Source organism: Salvelinus fontinalis, chromosome 12, assembly GCF_029448725.1.
Source record: "Salvelinus fontinalis isolate EN_2023a chromosome 12, ASM2944872v1, whole genome shotgun sequence".
Taxonomy (NCBI): domain Eukaryota; kingdom Metazoa; phylum Chordata; class Actinopteri; order Salmoniformes; family Salmonidae; genus Salvelinus; species Salvelinus fontinalis.
The window spans coordinates 28373226-28391753 of NC_074676.1; the positions used below are offsets into that span (position 1 = coordinate 28373226).

Sequence of the window (18528 nt, forward strand, 5' to 3'; positions counted from 1 at the left end):
AATAAAATAATGCTATGTCATAGAAAATACATTCAGATTTCATACACAGAAAACAGCATGAGCTAAGAAAAATGCTTTGTGCCCATCTCAAATATGCGGAAGCCCTTCTTGAACCCGGCTGAAAACCAATAAACACATTAAAAGTCATACTTTTCATACGTCTTTTATTTCTATCTGCCAGAAGAATAGAATACCTTGTACATCTGTGAATGATAGCAGACCTTGAAGAGATGCCTTTGATCTTCTTAATTGAACCAGTGTACCATCAGGGAAAACAAAACCAGTAGCCAACACACTGGTTGATGAGGGAGGAAAAGCATTAGTTATGCCAGTCATTGATTGACAGCAAACAATAATTATAAACTGTAAATCAAATCTAAATAGAAAAAAATAAACTCCATTGCTAGACAAATTTAATTGTAAAAATATGATCGTATGAGAGAAGTGGCCCCCACTGCCACTTTACTTTTCCTGCAGGAAAAGTCTTGGGGATTTCCTTGTCACACAACAGGCAAGAACTGTTTATTTATTTTCCAAAACAATGTATGGAATTAAAATGTGCAGTCCGTACATTCTGTTCCATGTGGAAAAGAGATGCCATGATATTGTATTTTTTTTATTTTTTATTTTTTAAATAAATAAGGCAGTTTGACATTTGCCTGTTCCTCGTCTTGCAAAAGAACACTTGCAAAGCCTCTCCAAAAATGTCAGGTCAATGCTACAGTACATTGATGGCACAAAGTGATCCCAATTTCCACATGCATACTTCAACTCATCGGCCAAAGGACAATTATTTTGGGGGAAAAATTGAGGGAACCCTATGTCCATATATATATATATATATAGGCTGAATCTTGCTCAAGAAAATACATGCTATAGCAGATCATATACAACAATGTGCTATAGAACTACTGACTAGAACCTAAATTGTTTACAATATAATGCTAAGAACAATTAAAATAAGAGTGACAAGGTAAGTGGAGGGAGAGAAATGGGTAAGAAAGGCAGAGGAACAATGAGCTCACATTAAGAAAAAGTAAACGGTTTATTGTGTATCATGGCTTTTGTATTCATTGTCACAGAGAGCATGAGGAGGAAATGGGAAGCTTGCTGGTCTAAGGGAAGGATGTTATTGATAATATTTTCTATGATTATTTGGATCGCTAGAGCAACCTGACATAACAATGAATGTTAAATTAAACTTAAAAAGAGATTTAGTTGTATACAATAAGGCAAGCTGATAACACACAGGGGAGTACGATGAGAAAACATGAGGATATAAGACATTGAGTTCGAACATAAAACTAAAATGGTGAAGGTAAATTGGTACATTTTCTTCCTTGTCTGCCATCTTCAGATATTTAAGCTCCCCAGCATCATGCAGGTCAGCGTAGGGAAAGGGACTCTGATGGATCTGTGAACTCTCAGCAAAGGAACAGATCTCATTTCAGTTGAAGGCATGTAGCCTATGTGCCTGCATGTCTCTGTGATTGACATCTGGAATCCGGTGTAATTTCTCAAACAGGTATGGATGATACAAAGAGAAGGTTGGGCGTTTAGGTGTCTCTGCAAGACCTTCCTCAGCCTTCCCTTATATCCACTCTGCCCACCTCTGGTGTCCTTAGCCGAAATTGTGCAGCGCGAGCCGGAACATGTCATTGGTGCATACCCAGGCATCATTAATGTTCTTCAGGATGAAACTCTGATGAAATCCCATGATGGGGTCCTCATCAGCCTGTAACACAAAGAGAGAGCTTAGTAAAGTCACAGTTATGACAGTGAATCCAATCCACAGTTGGGTGCATCTCTGACAATAGTTGATTCTGTCTTGGTCAAAGCAACAAACTGCCTGCACACAACACACATTCCTGTTATTCCACTCTATCATGATTTTTTTTTTTTCAATCAATAGGCTTGTGGCAAACCCCAATTCCTCACAAGGCTTTTCTAGCTAAACAGAGCACACACAGGTGTGAACAGGCACTAATGGAGATAGACAAAAAGCAAGTAATCTCTTTAGTTGTCAGTGGAGACCAGGCTTACACAACTCTGCAATGGTAACTGCTCAGTGATCATGACGGCATTGCCGGCAGTGATCATGACGGCAATGTTCTAAAAAGCAGATTGCAAGATCCACAGTGAAGATCAGAGATTTCATATAATGCCATTACTGTGGCTTAGACTAGTTAATAATTTGTCAAACAAGCCAGCCTTCACTATAATCTCGGTTCAAATTCAATAAACCACTTGTTTGTTGCAGTTTATAGTGCATTTCCCCTCTCTTTTAAAAGGGATTGTCCAGTACTTTGTATACTTTTTAGCCAGTAGTTCTGAAAGTAGTGCCCATGAGCCAAAAGTGGTCCTGAAAATTGTGTACAACATCACATATGTGCACCACGTCATTGTTCTCTCTCGCTCTCCTGTTTGTAATTCTGGCTAGCTGTCACTAAAATGGCAAGGGGCTGAATCTCATCGTCTGGAACTTTAATTGCTAGGGAAAATGGCGCAGCACAGTTTCCAAAAAACAGACGCTTTCAAACCTGGGATTTTGTGGCCAAATGCAGAAAGACAGTAATTCTGCTCGTATGAACTACACATTGACACGTCCAGCCCAAAGGGGTGGTAAAAAAAAAAAGACTAGTCGACCAAGGTACCGGAGCATGACTTTAAGCAGAGTGGGAAAAATTGGTGATTAGATTAAAAATTTAGCACCCTGAACGCACTGTGGTCTCTAATTACCAAACTCTAGTTTGGAAGGATCCCTCTATGGCGTAAGATTAGTAAAAGCCCAACTGACCCATGGTCACTCAGAACACCGATCCTTACTGACAGTAAGTAGGGAGAAGATGGGTCATAAAACCACAGATAGGACAAAGGTTGTGCAGGGCAAGCCTGAAGAATTTGTTGGTGCAAACCCAGGCATTCCTATAATTTTTCAGCAACAACGTGTGCTGGAAGCCCAGGACCTGGTCATCTGCCTGCGAGACAGACAAAATACAATAGCCCTGACTTCTAATGTCCAAACGACTTACCTACCCCACACACTTACCCTTATTTTTACTAACATAGGAAGGCTTGGTCCATGGCTTATTCTGTCTATTTGCTTCGGCAGATTAATAAAAGCATAGCTAGTTATATCAACTTGGTGAACAAAGGGCTTGAAACTGTGAAGCTGAAAACAGATGTTAAAAAGCACAGCTAGGTACAACACACAGTTTGATCCAACAGACAGAACCCTGACTCTTCATTTAAAACGATTTAAACAAATACAGTAATTTTCAAAGCAGGTGGGGATTTCTTGCCTGTAAGCTATTCAGTTGTTAGTTTAACTGGCAATATACAGTACTGTTCAGAGGTTTGGGGTCACTTAGATATTTCCTTGTTTTTGAAAGAAAAGCTACTTTTTTTGGTCCATTAAAATAACATAAAATTGATCAGAAATACAGTGTAGACATTGTTAATGTTGTAAATGACTATTGTAGCTGAAAACGGCAGATTTTTAATCTAATATCTACATAGGCGTACAGAGTAGAGGTCGACCGATTAATTAGGGCCGATTTCAAGTTTTCATAACAACCGGAAATCTGTATTTTTGGACGGCGATTCATATTTATTTTTTTCACCTTTATTTAACTAGGCAAGTCAGTTAAGAACACATTCTTATTTTCAATGACGGCCTAGGAACGGTGGGTTAACTGCCTTGTTATGGGGCAGAACGACAGATTTTTACCTTGTCAGCTCAGGGATTCAATCTTGCAACCTTACGGTTAACGAGTCCAACGCTCTAACCACCTGCCTCACGAGGAGCCTGCCTGTTACGCGAATGCACTAAGAAACCAAGGTAAGTTGCTAGCTAGCATTAAAGTTATCTTATAAAAAAAACAATCAATCAATCATAATCACTAGTTATAACTACACATGGTTGATGATATTACTAGTTTATCTAGCGTGTCCTGCGTTGCATATAATCGATGCGGTGCGCATTCGCGAAAAAGGACCGTCGTTGCTCCAACGTGTACCTAACCATAAACATCAATGCCTTTCTTAAAATCAATACAAAAGTATATATTTTTTAAACCTGCATATTTAGTTAATATTGCCCGCTAACATGAATTTCTTTTAACTAGGAAAAATGGTGTCACTTCTCTTGCAAAAGAGTCAGGGTATATGCAGCAGTTTGGGCCGCCTAGCTCATTGCAAACTATTTCTTCCTAACAAGACAGCCAACTTCGCCAAACTAAGGGATGAGTTAACAAAAGCGCATTTGCAAAAAAAGCACAATCGTTGCACGACTGTACCTAACCATAAACATCAATGCCTTTCTTAAAATCAATACACAGAAGTATTGATTTTTAAACCTGCATATTTAGCTAAAAGAAAATCCAGGTTAGCAGGCAATATTAACCAGGTGAAATTGTGTCACTTCTCTTGCGTTCATTGCACGCAGTCAGGGTATATGCAACAGTTTGGGCCGCCTGGCTCGTTGCGAACTAATTTGCCAGAATTTTACGTAATTATGACATAACATTGAAGGTTGTGCAATGTAACAGGAATATTTAGACTTATGGATGCCACCCATTAGATAAAATACGGAACGGTTCTGTATTTCACTGAAAGAATAAATGTTTTGTTTTTGAGATGATAGTTTCCGGATTCAACCATATTAATGACCTACAGCTCGTATTTCTGTGTGTTATTATGTTATAATTAAGTCTATGATTTGATAGAGCAGTCTGAGCGATGGTATGCACCAGCAGGCTCGTAAGCATTCATTCAAACAGCACTTTCGTGCGTTTTGCTAGCAGCTCTTTGCTTCAAGCATTGCGCTGTTTATGACTTCAAGCCTATCAAATCCCGAGATTAGGCTGGTGTAACCGATGTGAAATGGCTAGCTAGTTAGCGGGGTGCGCGCTAATAGCGTTTCAAACGTCACTCGTTCTGAGACTTGGAGTAGTTGTTCCCCTTGCTCTGCATGGGTAACGCTGCTTCAAGGGTGGCTGTTGTCGATGTGTTCCTGGTTCGAGCCCAGGTAGCGGCGAGGAGAGGGATGGAAGCTATACTGTTACACTGGCAATATTAAAGTGCCTATAAGAACATCCAATAGTCAAAGGTATATGAAATACAAATCGTAGAGGGAAATAGTCCTATAATTCCTATAAAAACTACAACCTAAAACTTCTTACCCGGGAATATTGAAGACTCATGTTAAAAGGAACCACCAGCTTTCATATGGTCTCATGTTCTGAGCAAGGAACTTAAACGTTAGCTTTTTTACATGGCACAAATTGCACTTTACTTTCTTCTCCAACACTTTGTTTTTGTATTATTTAAACCAAATAGAACATGTTTCATTATTTATTTGAGGCTAAATTGATTTTATTGATGTATTATATTAAGTAAAAATAAGTGTTCATTCAGTATTGTTGTAATTGTCATTATTACAAATATATATATATTTTTTTTTAAATCGGCATCGCCTTTTTTTGGTCCTCCAAAAATCAGTATCGGCATTGAAAAATCATAATCGGTCGACCTCTAGTACAGAGGCCCATTATCAGCAACCATCACTCCTGTGTTCCAGTGGCACATTGTGTTAGCTAATCCAAGTTGATCATTTTAAAAGGCTAATTGATCATTAGAAAACCCTTTTGCAATTATGTTAGCACAGCTGAAAGCTGATTAAAGAAGCCTTCTTTAGACTAGTTGAGTATCTAGAGCATCAGCATTTATGGGTTCAATTACAGGCTCAAAATGGCCAGAAACAAAGACCTGTCTTCTGAAACTCGTCAGTCTTTTCTTGTTCTGAGAAATGATGGCGATTCCATGCGAGAAATTGCCAAGAAACTGAAGCTCTCGTACAACGCTGTGTAATACTCCCTTCACAGAAAAGCGCAAACTGGCTCTAACCAGAATATAAAGAGTGGGAGGCCCCAGTGCACAACTGAGCAGAAGGACAAGTACATTAGAGTGTCTAGTTTGAGAAACAGACGCCACACAAGTCCTCAACTGGCAGCTTCATTAAATAGTACACGCAAAATACCAGTCTCAACATCAACAGTGAAGAGGCGACTCCGAGATGCTGGCCTTCTAGGCAAGGGTTTTCTAATGGTCAATTAGCCTTTTAAAATGATCAACTTGGATTAGCTAACACAACATGCCATTGGAACACAGGATTGATGGTTGCTGATAATGGGCCTCTGTAAGCCTATGTAGATATTCCATCAAAAATTTGCAGTTTCCAGCTACAATAGTCAGTTACTTTCATGGAAAAAAAGTGCTTTTCTTTCAAAAACAAGGACATTTGTAAGTGACCCCAAACTTTAGAACGGTAGTGTAAATTTTTACAGTATTAGAATGACAATTACTTACTTTTAATTGTCCTACTACCATACTCATTATACAGCTGTCAGGTGTGGGCTGGTGGTCTTGTGCTGTTATACTGTGAGCTATTTTTAAGAAGGGGAGAGTCTGAAAAGAAGAAATAATAAACATGAGATGTATCTGAGACAAGCACATTCCACCAAGATGCGCCCCTGACATACTATTGAGACATTCCATTCTGTCATGGTCAGGTATATTTTAAAATGTCACTCACAGAAAGTTTCTCGACAATCGCTACTTTTCCCTGGAATTGCTGTCCCTCCCATGTAAGGCATGATGCATCGATCTGTAAAAAGGAAAAGCAGAGGTTTGAGTTTGTCAGTGGGAGAAGGCACATTGGTGGTATAGGGTGGAAGGATGTGAGGTATGTCCCGACTCCCAATCTGTTTTATTCATGACTAACTTTTCTACGCGTACTCAAGTTAGGGTATGAGAGAGTGAGGGAATATGCAACTATTTAGTCATGTACCATGTGGAAGAAGAATAGAAGAACGGGCTCTGCTGCTCTTACCTTATTCTTTGATAAAAATTGAATTATTGTTTAAGGGCAAAATAGAGTTACCAGAAGCCTTTCAGTAATAGATTTGTATAATAGTGTAAATGGGTCATAGCTTGTGCAGTTCTCCTCCCATCTAAAAATATAAATTGTGCTACCAATAGGGGGCTCAAAAACAACACATTGACTCAAGAATGCTAACTAAGCTGAATGTAAAGAAAAGGGAACAATCAACAACTTGCTTGTTCTCATGATTGATAAATGGACATTACAATTATTTGAACAGCTTAAAATAAGTAACTATATGCTGTCTATTGTACCTCTTATTTAAATATATTATGCTTTAGCTTGTAAGTGTCAAAGTAGTATGCATATTTGCCTGTCCCACAGTCTAACTTGATACTTCTTTGGCCCAAAACGTTCCTCAGATGAATGCTTGTCAAAACTTATTTGATCTAGGTCTAGGATCAGTCTCTGAAACACATAAACCAAGTAAAGGTTTGAACAGTAACATTGAAATTTGGCAAGACTACAGAACATGAATTGATTCAACAATCTTTCCCTTGGATAGTGTTTGGAATGGAATTATCAGGGAGCATTTGCTCACAGGTCTGGAGATATTGTATGATGCACTACTTTTCTATTTGAAAAAAAAACTGAACATTAACAAATATCCAATTCATTATTGAAAATCATTACTAAATGAGTTATAACAGATGCAGAGGTGGTTACTGTTGAAAGTGATGGTGGAATAAATGCAAGGGGGTGAAGACTGCAGTGGTGAGAACAGGACACAGGAAAGCAGAACTATGATTAATATTCATTGGTACAGACAGATCCACTCACATATATTGCTCCAAGCTGGGTCCTGTCTGTGTCAAAGAGCTGGTAGTAATGTTGCACAAAACTGGATCCTATCTGTTCCCAAATCGGCTTTTCCCCCATTCTGAATCACCTGGAAACAAGTTCAATTGGAAGAGACAATCTTATGAGTGTACAGTCCTAGTAATGTGGATGACATAGACTAAACTCAAGAAATCTGGGCAAGAAAGACCAGGTAGAGCTTGTGGGGTTTGTACTTAGGGGCAAAAGAAAGAGTCCACACCCAATTGTTCCCTATCAAATCAAATTGTATGTCACATGCGCTGAATACAACAGGTGAAGACCTTACCATGAAATGTTTACTTACAAGCCCTTAACCAACAATGCAGCTCAAGAAATAGAGTTGTGAACATATTTACTAATATATTTTTTTTAATACAATCAAAAAGTAACAAGATATTTACATAACAATAATGAGGCTATATACAGGGGGTACCGGTACCGAGTCAATGTGCGGGGGTACAGGTTAGTCAAGGTAATTTGTAAAGTGACTATGCATAGATAATAAACAGCGAGTAGCAGCAGTGTAAAAATAGAGGAGGTTGTCAATGTAAATAGTTTCATCTATGGATTTCACATGACTGGGAATACAGATATGCACCTGTTGGTCACAGATACCTTTTTTTTAAAGGTAGAGGCGTGAATCAGAAAACCAGTCAGTATTTGGTGTGACCACCATTTTCCCTCATGCAGCACGACACATCTACTTCACAGAGTTGATCAGGCGGTTGATTTTGGCCTGTGGAATGTTGTCCGACTCTTCAATGGCTGTGCAAAATTGCTCTAAAATTACATTGGAGGCGGCTTATGGTAGAGAAGTGAACATTAAATTCTCTGACAAGAGTTCTGGTGGACGTTCTAGTCAGCATGCCAATTGCACTCTTCCTCAATTTGAGACATCTGTGGCATTGTCTTGTGTGACAAAACTGCACATTTTAGAGTGTTCTTATTGTCCCCAGTACAAGCTGAACCTGTGTAATGATCATCTTATTGATATGCCACACCTGCCAGGTGGATGTATTATCTTGGCAAAGGAGAAATGCTCACGAACAGGGATGTAAACTAATTTGTGCACATTTTAGAGAAGTAAGCTTTTTCGGGATATGGAAAATGTCAAGGCTATTTTATTTCAGCTCATAAAACATGGCATTTATATTTTTGTTCTGTATAGGAAATACATTTTTTAATTCAGTGGTTCAACAATACATTAACAGCACCAGGAATACACGCACTGACTAAACGTTGTGTAAAAAAAGGAGCGCTGTAAAGTATTCTTCTTTGGGGGTTTTTCAGAAAACAGAGACAGCTGATAGGACAAGGTTATGCTTCATTGGCAGAGCAAGCAAACTACGCACACTACTTTAGAACAATTGAGCAAATACCACCAAGGGCCATAGTTTAGCAACAGTTACACCCAAATTATGGTACCTATTCTGACAATGCTAGGTAAGCTAGTCTTGTTTTGATCAGTGCAGTCAGTGACCGCGTCACGGCGTCTCACGTGCCTCCCCAACGCACATTAACTTGATACGAAGCTTGCATAGCTAGCTACCTCAATTATTCACACGAACCTAGGAAATACTAGTTTACAAATCATCCCTTGGACTATAATTGCAACACGTTGTATCCAATCGTGTCGTTTGAGATTTCAAAGAGAAGATCGCTACTAACTAGCTAACTCAATCAAGTTATACAAGATACAGTAGCTAACTACTATAACGTTAGCTAACGTTTCATGTGTTCGTCAGCTGAATGCTAGCTACTTACACAGTCCGCTCACGCTGTGAGCATGCCATGACATGGGCAATGTTGGACTCTTTCTTTGACTTTGGCTGAGCTAGCATAGGCAAGGCTAATTTCAAAGATCAAACGTTGGTTGGTTATCTGAGTAATTCGATGTCCCGTATTGCTTAGCTAATAAAATGCAATCAAAGGGCTAGAACATTAAAATCTAAAGTGAATTCTAGATATACAAGTGGTATGGCACGTTCTTTCGCACTCTCGGCTGCTAAAAATACCCTAACCGTTCCTCAACATACTGAAGCTTCTTTCGACCGGGCCCAGCCAGAACATAGGCGTGTCCTAGCTATCACTTTTAGCGAGCCACCGCCTGTCAAAAGGTATATAAACGAATCCATTCTCAAACATAATAGGATACGTTTGTCGCTAGAAGACAAATGTTTTTATTTAATATAGAATTACATTTTTTAGAAAAGCAACTTACCGCGAACCCAAAACCGTGCCCCGGCTTCCAGTTATGGCGATTACACCAGTTTAGGCGCATGCTCATCTGTCTAATGCTACGTGGGAAATGAAGTTCTTCAATCTATACAGCTGGTAGGTTTTTCCACCCACACGAAACTCTCAACATACAAAAATATGGTACCTTTTAAATCAGCCCACTTTAATGGAGGTAAACTACATTTGTTGTGGAAATTATGAGGATGGGTAGAATGGCCATGGTTTTACATGCGGACATCCACAAGATGGCACAGTTCTAATGGCACTGTATGCTACTATAAACAGACGTTTGAATTGAGTAGCCACACACTGCTCCGGTGAACAATTTGCTAGCCTGGCTACTAGAACACCAGAGAAGTATGTGACAGCTCAACTTTGGGATGCTAATGTTGTTACGTAAATATTCAATTTCTGAAACTGATAATAAATTACTGTGTGAAACACATCTGACTTACAGATCATTTCAGTAACAGTTCGTTTAAGTGTTTGTTTAATGTTCAACCTGGTTCCTTTGGAAATATCATGAGTTTGCAGGACACAAGGATAGCAAAGAAACAGTTAGACGCCTGACGGCTACCACTTTCTAAAAGTGCTTAGAGCGATTCAGTCCTGTTGTGGTGCAGGCCCAGCCCTGGTCACATCTACTGCCAGGAGGTGCTGCAGGGCCAGCTCTGTGTCCATTTGTGTTGTGTGCTGTTCTAGCTCCTCCTGGTGTATCTGGAATGCCATAGTTAGGACCCAGTCTAGTGTGGTAGCGTCCAGAGAGGGGTCAATGTTCTTAAAGGCAGCCCTTAGATCGGCCACAGTCACCTCTCTGTGAATAAAAAACACAATGCCCCTGGTGATCCTTTCAAAACGGTTTACACAATTCAAACAACGATGAAACAAGTGTATTACTTGTGCAAATTGAGATCTGTATACATTTACGTAATTTAGCAGACGCTCTTTTCCAAAGCGACTAATGCAGATTTTTCACCTAGCCTTTACCCGCTAGGCTACCTGCCGCCCTACATGGGGTATACGCTTTGCTTACCCTTTGCCTCCCAGCTGAGTCCTCAGTTGGCTGATATACATATGCCTCTCTGTGGAGGCCTGCTTCTTCACCAGATTCAGGAAGTCTTTGTGTTTCCCATCTGCATCCTGCATAGGACATAACATCATGTCTTTACCACAGTAGACAGTAATGGTAGCCTACAGTGCATTAGGAAAGTATTCAGACCACTTGATTTGTTCAACATTTTGTTATGTTACAGCCTTATTATAAAATTGATTAAATAGAATTTTCACATTTTATAAAGTATTCAGACACATTACTCTACTTTGTTGAAGAACCTTAGGCAGCGATTACAGCCTTGAGTCTTCTTGGGTATGACGCTACAAGCTTGGCACACCTGTATTTGGGGAATTTCTCCCATTTTTCTCTGCAGATCCTCTCAAGATCTGTCAGGTTGGATGGGGAGTGTCGCTGCACAGCTATTTTGAGGTCTCTCTAGAGATGTTAGATCGGGTTCAAGTCCAGGCTCTGGCCCAAAGCCACTCCTGCGTTGTCTTGGCTGTGTGCTTAGGGTCGTTGTCCTGTTGGAAGATGAACCTTTGCCCCAGTCTGAGGTTCTGAGTGCACTGGAGCAGGTTTACAGCCTTGTTCTAATCCATTTTAGAATAAGGCTGTAAACCATATAACCTGAGGCTGCATTTATTGTAGCTGGGGATTTTAACAAAGCAAATTTGAGAGCAAGGCTACCTAAATGCTATCAACATATTGATTGTAGCACTCGTGCTGGCAAAACTCTGGATCACTGCTACTCTAACTTCCACGATGCATACAAGGCCCTCCCCCGCCCTCCCTTTAGAAAATCTGTCCACAAATTAATTTTGTTCCTCAAACAGGATGCACCCGTGACAAGGACTATTCAACGCTGGTCTGACTAATTGGAATCCACGCTTCAAGATTGTTTTGATCACGCGGACTGGGACATGTTCCGAGTAGCCTCAGAGAATAATATTGATTTATACGCTGATTCAGTGAGTTTATAAGGAAGTGCATAGGAGATGTTGTACGCACTGTGACTATTAAAACCTACCGATTCGTGCAAAACTGAAAGTGAGAACCATTTAACCATGGAAAGATGACAGGGAATATGGCGGAATATAAACAGTGTAGTTATTCCCTCCGCAAGGGAATCAAACAAGTGGAATGTCAGTATAGCGACAAAGTGGAGTTGCAATTCAACGTCTCAGACACGAGACGTATGTGGCAGGGTGTACAAAAATTTAGCATGTCAACTAAAACACTCAAACTTTTACAGATGCACAATTGAGAGGATCCTGTCGGGCTGCATCACCACCTGGTAACGGCAACTGCACTGCCCATAACCGCAGGGCTCTCCAGAGTATGGTGCGGTCTGCACAACACATCACCCGGGGCAAACTACCTGTCCTCCAGCACCCGACGTCACAGCAAGGCCACTGCCAGTTCTTATTTAAAACATTTCTTTTTACCCCTTTTTTCTTTTTCTAATACATTTGCAAACATTTCTAAACCTGTTTTCGCTTTGTATTGTGTTGAGTGAAAAAATAAATTATCAATTTTAGAATAAAGCGTACCAATTTCGTGTAGTTACAGTTTTGTCTCATCACTGCAACTCCCGTACGGACTCAGGAGAGGCAAAGGTCGAGAGCCTCCTCATCCTCCGAAACACAACCCAGCCAAGCCGCACTGTGCACCTGGCGACCGTGTCAGCGTGCATTGCGCCCGGCCCGCCACAGGAGTCGTTAGTGCGCGATGGGACAAGAACATCCCTGCCGACCAAACCCTCCCCTAACCCGGACGACGCTGGGCCAATTGTGTGCAGCCCCATGGGTCTCCCGGTTGCGGCTGGCTGCGACAGAGCCTGGACTCGACCCAGGATCTCTAGTGGCACAGCTAGCACTGCATAGCGGTGCCTTAGACCACTGCGCCACTTGGGAGGCCCCACTGCCTGTTCACCCCGCTACCATCCAGAAGGCGAAGTCAGTACAGGTGCATCAAAGCTGAGAGCGAGAGACTGAAAAACAGCTTCTATCTTAAGGCCATCAGACTGTTAAACAGCCATCACTAACACAGTGAGGCTGCTGCCTACATACAGACTTGAAATCATTGGCCACTTTAATAAATGGATCACTAGTCACTTTAATAATGTTTACATATCTTGCATTACTCATCTCATATGTATATACTGTATTTTATTATAATAATCTTGCCTATGCCGCTCAGTCATTGCTTATCCATTTATTTATATGTATATATTATTATTCCATTCCTTTACTTAGATTGTGTGTATTAGGTAGTTGTTGTGGAATTGTTGGATTTCTTTCTATTGTTGCACTGTCAGAACTAGAAGTACAAGCATTTCGCTACACTCGCAATAACATCTGCTAACCATGTGTATGTGACCAATAAAATGTGATTTTGATTTGATCAAGGATCTCTCTGTACTTTGCTCCGTTCATCTTTCCATCGATCCTGACCAGTCTCCCAGACCCTGCCACTGAAAAACATCCCCACAGCATGATGCTGCCACCACCATGCTTCACCGTAGGGATGGTGCTAGGTTTCCTCCAGACGTGACGCTTGGCATTCAGGCGAAAGAGTTCAGTCTTAGTTTCATCAGACCAGAATCTTGTTTCTCATGGTCTGAAGAGTCCTTTAGGTGCCTTTTGGCAAACTCCAAGTGGGCTGTCATGTGCCTTTTACTGAGGAGTGGCTTCCGTCTAGCCACTCTACCATAAATGCGTGATTGGTGTGGCGCTGCAGAGATGGTTGTCATTCTGGAGGATTCTCCCATCTCCACAGAGGAACTCTGGAGCTCTGTCAGAGTGACCATCGGGTTCTTGGTCACCTCCTTGACCAAGGCCCTTCTCCCCCGATTGCTCAGTTTGGCCTGCCGGCCAACTCTAGTTAGTCTTGGTGGTTCCAAACTTCTTCCATTTAAGAATGATGGAGGCCACTATGTTCTTGGGGACCTTTAATGCTGCAGACATTTTTTGGTATCCTTCCCCAGATCTGTGCCTCGACACAATCCTGTTTCGGAGCTCAACGGACAGTTCCATCAACCTCATGGCTTGGTTTTTGCTTTAACATGCACTGTCAACAGGTGTGTGCCTTTCCAAATCATGTCCAATCAATTGAATTTACCACAGGTGAACTCCAATCAAGTTGTAGAAACATCAAGGACAATCAATGGAAACAGGATGCACCTGAGCTCAATTTCGTGTCTCATAACAAAGGTTCTGAATAATTATGTACATAAGCTATTTCTGTTTTTATTTTTAATACATTTGCAAACATTCCTAAACCTGTTTTCGCTTTGTCATTATGAGGTATTGTGTGTAGATTGAGTGAAATTACATTTTAATCAATTTTAGAATAAAGCTGTAACGTAACAATGTGAAAAGTCAAGGGGTCTGAATATTTTCCATCTATATTGTCTTGTGAAGGTTGTGTTTCAGTGTGGTAGTATATTACTATTTTATGAACAGCATACATTTTTTCTATTGTATACATCAAGGGTACTTTTTGAGAAGGTCCAGTCCCTCAAATTTCCAGACCATGGTCTGCCTATTGACTATGGCTGGTATTCCTTTATCAAAACAGGATTGTGAAATTATGTGGACTGAGGTGTGAAATTTTGGACTGAGACCCAAAAAGTTACCTCTGTATACAGTCTTTGGTATGGGAGGCTCCCACCGTTGTTGTCTAGCTCAGCCTGAGCTGTGGTCACTAGCTCATCGATGTCTTGCGCTCTTTTCAGAGGGAAGGCAATTTGCAAGTCATCTCTGCAAAACAGAGGCCATTTTATATAGCCCACTCACTGTCATAATCGTAATGTTTGACTTTAATCTGTACTGTAATTTGATTATCTGCATTACCTGAAATCCTGAACACTGAGCATCCCACTCTCTGTAATGTCACTGTGGATCAACACTTTCAGCAGGTTAGACAGTAGATGTGTCTGACCATGGTACACACTCTCATCCACCTGTTAATAATACATTTATAATCATCAAATCATGCGCACCATCCTTTCTCACACTCATAAGAGCGCTGTATAACACATTTGCAAGATCACACACCTTTCCTGTGAGAATGTCATTGAAGAGGCTGACAGAGTCATCCTTTTGGTGTTGACAAATGCCCTCTACTAAGCTATAAGCCCACTCTCCAGCCTTTTCCCCATATTGGCTCTCCAGATGTTGCCGCAGAAACTTGGGAAGATTGCTGCTTTCATTTCTCTTAAGAGAAATACAATTAGAAGAAATATCAGTCAAACAGTGTGTGAAATATTAACTCATTATTTGAAAAAAGAAAGGTATCAGTTTACCCTTCCATCCTCCATGACCTTCTCCTTCCAAACCTCCTTGAGGATTCTCACAACCGCATTCTTCTTTAGCCTATGGTTCTTTAACTGACCCTCATAGCGCAGGTATATGGGCACATCATCAGAAGTACCCTGAGTGGACACAGGGTGAAGACCTTTTGACCATGCCATTCTTTTTGTAAATGTGTTGATGTGCAGGGAGGGAGGTTTACCAGTCCAGTGAAAAACTCTGAGTTCTTTCCTCCCAGTTCTGCCAGCAGGATCTCCAAACGCCGCTGGCTGGACTGGCCCTGGGAGAGATCTGCCCAACGCTCACTACCTCCCAGTACGCCTGGAATCACACAGTGCTGTGTAAATGTTCTGATCTAAAATGTTTATATTGATTCAGTCACAAAGCAGAAAGCAAAACACTTCAAGCATTACTACCAACAATACCATACCACAAATGGGAAGGGGGAAAAAACATAACCTACAGCAGTTTTTCTATGTGATACCTGCACACTGCTCCCATTCTGGCCTGGGGGTAGAGGCCTCTTTGAAGCCCTCCAGTTCTCCCTGGAGGCTGTCCCTCTGTGTTGTGACTTGCTTGTGCACCTCAAGCAGTGTGTTATATTCAGCCTTCATCTGATCAAAGTCTTTCTGCAGGGTTTCCAGCTGGAATAGATGCAAAGAGAGATTACACACTCATTCAGGTCTGATGAAGTGAGACTGCTGTTGTTGAATCAAACATTTCACTGAACTGTACCTTAAGCAAGTTCTCTTTGTGGGTATGGTCCAGCGTCTCCCAGTCACGGCGGGGAACTACGTCTCCATACTCAGCATGCAAGCGATTTAACTCCACCTGGGCTTTAGTCAGGTCCTCTCGACACACCTTCAGAGCCAATTTCTCCTTCACTGGGTCCTCGATTTCCACTTCTGATGGAAAGGAACAGGTTTTCAGAGGTGACAACACTCCACACTTCGCTTACATCAAGACAGTTAACCAATAATTATTTTATTGTTACGCATTTTTTCACTACCTTCCTGCTCTTCCTCGGGTTCCTCATCTGGTCCATAGCTCATGCTGCTAATGTTGGCGATGAGCAGCTTGCGAGCATCACATTCTTCTCTGTACATTAGATACTGAGCGGCCAGGTCTGCCTGCAGACAACACACCTGAGAAGAACAAGCGAAAGAGCGATGAAGGAGAGTTCAGGCAGCCTAGGCAGAATAACTTGAATTTGGTGTTTTCAGAGCAGCACTGGTGTGATTGAGACTGAACCTAGTGGGTAGGCACTGTACCTGGGTCTGCAGGGCACTTTGTGTCTCTCTCATGTTTTCAATAACCTTTTGATGGTGTTGGCGCTCTTGCTTCAGAGCTCTAATCTCTACCCTCTCCTCCTCTCGCAGGCCCAGTATCCTCTTTTCACACTGCTCTGACACCACAACCAGACGAGCACGGAGAGGCTCCAGCTCCCGGATCTGGTCCCGTAGGTATGCTGCTGAAAAGAACATCATAGACAATAAAATCCAACATCCTATAAGCATGACATCTTTAAGTCCCTCTGATACTTCCATTCATCCTTGTTTTTCTGTCCAAACTCACATTCACCATAACAATATAGGCCTATATGCCACAATCAAACATTCCATGCTACAATGCCACACACCTAATGTGATTTCATATTCATTTTTTATGGCACACAGAAGCGGCTTGTACGTTTTGAAGTCCTCAATGAAACAGCCAAAGACCTCCCGGTATGCCTGCGTATGACAGAGGGCAGATTTTGTGACTTGACAACCAAGTGAAAATGAATCTATTCACTATACTCCTTATTTGTAGTAAGGTAAATACACTGTAACAAAGCCTAAATTACATGGATAACGTGTATATTATATGGCAGATGGATGGGACCTGTAGTTTGCGCTCCTGGACTTTTGGTTGTTGTGGGTCAAGAGCCTGCAGCTCCTTCTTTAGGTAGCTTTCAAGCTGCTCCAGGAATCGTGGCTTCCCCACAGGGCCACCAAACTCATCACCGCATCTGTAGCATATTACCATCTCAGTAAATCCTTCCACAACTTTAACCCTATATCATATGACAGTATATATAATTTGCTAAATACCCATGGTTCCTGATCTCTCCACCTGAAGTATATCTCCTCCCCTGCTGAATAACTTGAGAGGTGACATGGGCAGGCCAGGTTGACAGGTAGCCTGAAGTACAGCCAACCTGACAGGGAGTGAGATAAAACGTTTTTAAAAAAGCTTGCTCGAGGAACGAATAGTGTACTTTGTGCATATCACTAAGTCCCAAATGATCCAACCTAGCTAGCTAACTGCTTATCTTACTCTGGTTGATGCTCTACATGAGCCAGGACCGCCAATTGCCACTTGTTGCCCAGTTCTTTTTTCAGCGTTATGTTGACACTCCGACGACAGTCTGAAAGTGAGATGGAAACAAGCAGCTAACTAGAAATTATTATTTGTATTATTATTATTATTATTATTATATGATTCGCTTAGTAACGTTACTATCATAGAGTAACGTTATCTAAGTGAGCTAGCTAAGTTAACAGTTAACGTTAGCCTACACTGTAAATTGGACAAGGCCACTTGCCGTTCAAACGATGATAAAGGTGGTAATCTAATATATTTCTGTGTCGACATCTGTTATGTTTACATGCAGCAAACAAGCGAGCTAGCTAGTTACCAAATACATTACTATTTAATCCCTCTTCAATTAGGTTAGCTAGCTATTTGCTTCACTTCAGGCCAACGCTTCAGGCTCACAACCGAATTGTTATGTTTCCACAATGTTGCCATGGAAATGAAGGACCCAGGAAGAACCCCAAATAGCAGACCATCGCGCGCCAGATACTTTAGCATCCCTGGAGAACCTTTCCAGAGAGAAGGCGTAAAAAACTTTGACTTGGCTCAGGACTTAATCAAAGATTTTTATAACTGCGACTTAATAATGTATGTACAGTGGTGTAAAGTACTTAAGTTCAAATACTTGTAAGTACTAATTAACTAGTTTTTTGGGGTATCTGTACTTTACTATTTATATTTTTGACAACGTTTACTTTTACTTCACTACATTCCTAAAGAAAATTAATGTACTTTTTCTTCCATACATTTTCCCTGACACCCAAAAGTACTTGTTACATTTTGAATGCTTAGCAGGACAGGAA

At 41.1% G+C, this 18528-nt stretch overlaps 2 protein-coding genes and 1 long non-coding RNA gene across 5 annotated transcripts; 1 reads left to right on the forward strand and 2 right to left on the reverse strand.

The window, feature by feature from the left end:
• Positions 1–147: 147 nt before the first annotated feature.
• On the reverse strand, positions 148–10072 carry LOC129867096 (nuclear transport factor 2-like). 2 transcript variants are annotated; one of them, XM_055940264.1, is made up of 5 exons: positions 9984–10072; positions 7724–7832; positions 6596–6667; positions 6370–6468; positions 148–1735 (listed from the first exon to the last, which is right to left on the reverse strand). In XM_055940264.1, the coding sequence occupies exons 2-5, from the start codon at positions 7820–7822 to the stop codon at positions 1622–1624; spliced, it is 384 nt and encodes a 127-aa protein (XP_055796239.1). In that variant the 5' UTR covers positions 7823–7832; positions 9984–10072; the 3' UTR covers positions 148–1621. The 2 variants fall into 2 exon arrangements, with proteins under 2 accessions (XP_055796239.1, XP_055796240.1); XM_055940265.1 differs by lacking the exon at positions 9984–10072 and adding an exon at positions 8378–9282.
• On the forward strand, positions 10010–14433 carry LOC129867098 (uncharacterized). The gene is made up of 2 exons (XR_008761579.1): positions 10010–10096; positions 12307–14433. It is a non-coding gene; the product is annotated as an uncharacterized LOC129867098 (long non-coding RNA).
• tsnaxip1 (translin-associated factor X interacting protein 1) lies at positions 10143–18192 on the reverse strand. 2 transcript variants are annotated; one of them, XM_055940256.1, is made up of 16 exons: positions 17955–18192; positions 17687–17777; positions 17461–17567; positions 17252–17378; positions 17007–17100; positions 16639–16838; positions 16377–16512; positions 16103–16272; positions 15852–16011; positions 15570–15688; positions 15361–15489; positions 15113–15271; positions 14909–15018; positions 14692–14815; positions 11034–11140; positions 10143–10814 (listed from the first exon to the last, which is right to left on the reverse strand). In XM_055940256.1, the coding sequence occupies exons 1-16, from the start codon at positions 18002–18004 to the stop codon at positions 10604–10606; spliced, it is 2094 nt and encodes a 697-aa protein (XP_055796231.1). In that variant the 5' UTR covers positions 18005–18192; the 3' UTR covers positions 10143–10603. The 2 variants fall into 2 exon arrangements, with proteins under 2 accessions (XP_055796231.1, XP_055796232.1); XM_055940257.1 differs by having other exon boundaries at positions 16639–16835; positions 17955–18190.
• Positions 18193–18528: the final 336 nt, after the last annotated feature.